Source organism: Procambarus clarkii, chromosome 30, assembly GCF_040958095.1.
Source record: "Procambarus clarkii isolate CNS0578487 chromosome 30, FALCON_Pclarkii_2.0, whole genome shotgun sequence".
In the NCBI taxonomy this organism is placed as follows: domain Eukaryota; kingdom Metazoa; phylum Arthropoda; class Malacostraca; order Decapoda; family Cambaridae; genus Procambarus; species Procambarus clarkii.
In genome coordinates, this window is record NC_091179.1 from 31,593,740 (window position 1) to 31,598,214 (window position 4,475).

Genomic DNA, 4,475 nt, shown 5'->3' on the forward strand with positions numbered 1-4,475 from the left:
CTTTGAAATATAGAGACGTAGAGCGCTGCTACATTACACAGTTATTGAACATTCGATTACGCAGGGTGATCGTATTGCTTTTTCAAAGGAAAATGTAGAAGTTTGGTCAGTGGCCGTGAAAGTGTGCAGGAGATTTAGGTGGTAGACAGGAAAGAGAAGGCAGGAGATTGGACAGTGAGCGGGAGGAGAGTGTAGGAGATTGCATGCTGGACGGGATTAGGTTATGCTGGCATTGAATTCAAATCACCGGATGCAACTCTTCCGCATTTTAAGGGCATTGCTTAAAAAACCCTGAAACTCTGCTTCAAATGAAAACGTTCTTGGCGCTCTCATTTACGACACTTGAGAAAGATAAATGTAGAAAACACACGGGAAGGAAGCGGTTTACGAATCCAATTTCATCCCCAACGTTACAAATAAATATGACGCAAACATTAATGTTGAGAGATATAATTAGGGTGCCAGGTATGAACGGATAGAAGGCGGGGCATACAGAGCTAGAGCTCACTCCCCGGTGGCCACAGGTAAACCACAGGTAAACCACAGGTAAACCACAGGTAAACCCAAGGTAAATCATGATAGGTAAACACATTAACATACGCGAACCCAAGCAACTAGCATTATCCTTCGATAATGCAAGTGGCTACGGTTATCTTAAGAACCAGTAGAAACTAAAACATTTACCTCTAACGAGCCAAAAAATTTGAATAGCAAAACCAAGAAGAAAAATACCTCACAGACCTCAATTAAAAAATATGTACCTTAGAAAAGATTAATGTAAACTAATACACAAAAAACACGGACTCAACGCTTGAACATGGACACGAGACCTGCACATCCCCTCACAAACACTGGTACAGGAAAACGCGGGCATTATTAATTCCCCCACTGGCCGGCGTACATATAAACGCATGCCATCTCCTTACATAAATAAACTGAGAACATTTAATATAAACTTGAACCAGAGCCTCGATTGGCCAGGCTCATTAGCCCTTAAAAATCTGCCTAAACTAAGTACCATGCCACTAAGGAGGAACGAAAAATATACTCTGAATTGAGAACTGTGCCTGCTTGAACTATTAAACTTTTTTAAAACAATAATTTGCATTCAAGGAAAAAATGGATAAATCCCCTTATATACCCGATCAACCAGGCTGTGACAATTTCGTTAATGAGACCATGAACCAGGAGATCTATTTCAGGATCCGGCCGTTAACACTCAGCCTTCCAGGGAACCATGTCACGATTAACAAGGCAGTTAGGGAGGCAGAAGAGTGGGAAGGAGACCTTGACTGCGAGGTGTCTGATTACTAAGACGTTGATGAGGTGCAACTTCATATTTTTTTATCAAAATAGAGCACCATCCAGGAAGGCTGAGTTGTAGACTTGTAAACAAACTCCTAAATGTCACAAAGATGACAAGACGAGAGCAGCTGGACACAAGACGAGAGCAGCTGGACACAAGACGAGAGCAGCTGGACACAAGACGAGAGCAGCTGGACACAAGACGAGAGCAGCTGGACACAAGACAAGAGCAGCTGGACACAAGACGAGAGCAGCTGGACACAAGACGAGAGCAGCTGGACACAAGACGAGAGCAGCTGGACACAAGAGGAGAGCAGCTGGACACAGGACGAGAGCAGCTGGACACAAGAGGAGAGCAGCTGGACACAAGACGAGAGCAGCTGGACACAAGAGGAGAGCAGCTGGACACAAGACGAGAGCAGCTGGACACAAGAGGAGAGCAGCTGGACACAGGACGAGAGCAGCTGGACACAAGAGGAGAGCAGCTGGACACAGGACGAGAGCAGCTGGACACAAGAGGAGAGCCACTGGACACGAGAGGAGAGCAGCTGGACACAAGACAAGAGCAGCTGGACACAAGACGAGAGCAGCTGAACATAGGACGAGAGCAGCTGGACACAAGAGGAGAGCAGCTGGACACAAGACAAGAGCAGCTGAATATAGGACAAAAGCAGCTGGACACAAGAGGAGAGCAGCTGGACACAAGACGAGAGCAGCTGGACACAAGAGGAGAGAAGCTGGACACAAGACGAGAGCAGCTGAACATAGGACGAAAGCAGCTGGACACAAGAAGAGAGCAGCTGGACACAAGACGAGAGCAGCTGGACACAAGAGGAGAGCAGCTGGACACAAGACGAGAGCAGCTGGACACAAGAGGAGAGCAGCTGGACACAAGAAGAGAGCAGCTGGACACAAGACGAGAGCAGCTGGACACAAGACGACAGCAGCTGGACACAGGACGAGAGCAGCTAGACACAAGAGGAGAGCAGCTGGACACAAGAGGAGAGCAGCTGGACACAGGACGAGAGCAGCTAGACACAAGAGGAGAGCAGCTGGACACAAGAGGAGAGCAGCTGGACACAAGAGGAGAGCAGCTGGACACAAGAGGAGAGCAGCTGGACACAAGTCGACAGCAGCTGGACACAGGACGAGAGCAGCTAGACACAAGAGGAGGGCAGCTGGAGACAAGACGAGAGCAGCTGGACACAAGACGAGAGCAGCTGGACACAGGACGAGAGCAGCTGGACACAAGACGAGAGCAGCTACACACAAGAGGAGAGCAGCTGGACACAAGGCGATAGCAGCTGGACACAAGACGAGAGCAGCTGGACGCAAGACGAGAGCAGCTGGACACAAGACGAGAGCAGCTGGACACAAGACGAGAGCAGCTGGACACAAGACGAGAGCAGCTGGACACAAGACGAGAGCAGCTGGACACAAGACGAGAGCAGCTGGACACAAGACGAGAGCAGCTGGACACAAGACGAGAGCAGCTGGACACAAGACGCGAGCAGCTGGACACAAGACGAGAGCAGCTGGACACAAGACGAGAGCAGCTGGACACAAGACGAGAGCAGCTGGACACAAGACGAGAGCAGCTGGACACAAGACGAGAGCAGCTGGACACAAGACGAGAGCAGCTGGACACAAGACGAGAGCAGCTGGACACAAGACGAGAGCAGCTGGACACAAGACGCGAGCAGCTGGACACAAGACGAGAGCAGCTGGACGCAAGACGAGAGCAGCTGAACACAAGACGAGAGCAGCTGGACACAGGACGAGAGCAGCTGGACACAAGACGCGAGCAGCTGGACACAAGACGAGAGCAGCTGGACACAAGACGAGAGCAGCTGGACGCAAGACGAGAGCAGCTGAACACAAGACGAGAGCAGCTGGACACAGGACGAGAGCAGCTGGACACAAGACGAGAGCAGCTGGACACAGGACGAGAGCAGCTGGACACAGGACGAGAGCAGCTGGACACAGGACGAGAGCAGCTGGACACAAGACGAGAGCAGCTGGACACAAGACGAGAGCAGCTGGACACAAGACGAGAGCAGCTGGACACAAGACGCGAGCAGCTGGACACAAGACGAGAGCAGCTGGACACAAGACGAGAGCAGCTGGACACAGGACGAGAGCAGCTGGACACAGGACGAGAGCAGCTGGACACAGGACGAGCCTCGTGAAGAGAATCACACTCTCCAAGGATGGTATTGAGCAACAAACGTGTCAGAGGTACGGTGGAAAATCAACATTTCCGATCCAGAAAATCAGTAGAATCTTCGAGGTGTGGGAAGGATCGGGATCAGAGTGTGTGAGTCTGAGACATAGATGAGGAAGAGAGTGAGGAGGAGGAGTGTGAGGAGGAGGAGTGTGAGGAGGTGGACTGTGAGGAGAGAAGGGGAATGGAGAGTTGTGGAAATATATGGGTAGGTGAGGGAGAGGAACTGTGTCGGGGAAGAGGGAGAGCGTGGAGTGAGAGTGTAAAAGGATGGAGTGAGGGAAGAGGCACGTAGATACTGAAGTGAGGAAAAGATAAAAATGGTGTGTGCTCGGAGGAAGCAATCAAGATAAAGAATAAAAGTTAACGGGAAGAAAAGTGGAGGATGGGTAGAGGGGGATAAGAGAGGAAGAGAGAGAGGTAGAGAGAGAGAGAGGTAGAGAGAGAGAGAGGTAGAGAGGTAGAGAGAGAGAGAGGTAGAGAGGTAGAGAGAGAGAGAGGTAGAGAGGTGGTGAGGTTAGAGGTAGAGAGAGAGAGAGGTAGAGAGGTGGTGAGGTTAGAGGAAGAAATACAAAGTGGATGACAATGTTTGGGAAGAGAAGAATGACAGGTACGAAAGAAGATACCATGGACAAGCATCTTAAAAACGTCAAATAAATTGAGTTTTAAAACAACAATGGTCAGTGAATGAAGAGAATATAAGCTGGTGAAGATTGAGAAGGTGGAGAAGGAGAAGGAAGATAAAGCCAAGTAAAACACGCAATACTAACCACCACCTCTATTGCTTCTTGAGATGTTATAGAGATTAATCGAGATCTTAAAACACAACAACTCCGGAAATGTGTTCAGTATAATATAAATCTTATGATCTTAATGTGGAAATAAAAACACCCAAAGAAATGGAAAACTGTTAAGTAATCAACAAAACAATTCATAACAACATGAA

General features: G+C 49.1%; 1 protein-coding gene across 1 annotated transcript; it reads left to right on the forward strand.

Annotated features, from left to right (window-relative positions):
- Positions 1-1,415: 1,415 nt before the first annotated feature.
- On the forward strand, positions 1,416-3,494 carry LOC138370029 (trichohyalin-like). The gene is made up of 2 exons (XM_069333803.1): positions 1,416-2,599; positions 2,642-3,494. The coding sequence occupies exons 1-2, from the start codon at positions 1,416-1,418 to the stop codon at positions 3,492-3,494; spliced, it is 2,037 nt and encodes a 678-aa protein (XP_069189904.1).
- Positions 3,495-4,475: the final 981 nt, after the last annotated feature.

Excerpts from the sequence above, each read along its gene's own strand:
- LOC138370029 (XM_069333803.1), top strand. The coding sequence starts at position 1,416 with ATGACAAGACGAGAGCAGCTGGACACAAGACGAGAGCAGCTGGACACA. Across the intron at positions 2,600-2,641 it reads GGAGAGCAGCTGGACACAAG|ACGAGAGCAGCTGGACACAA; the intron begins GCGATAGCAGCT and ends GCTGGACGCAAG.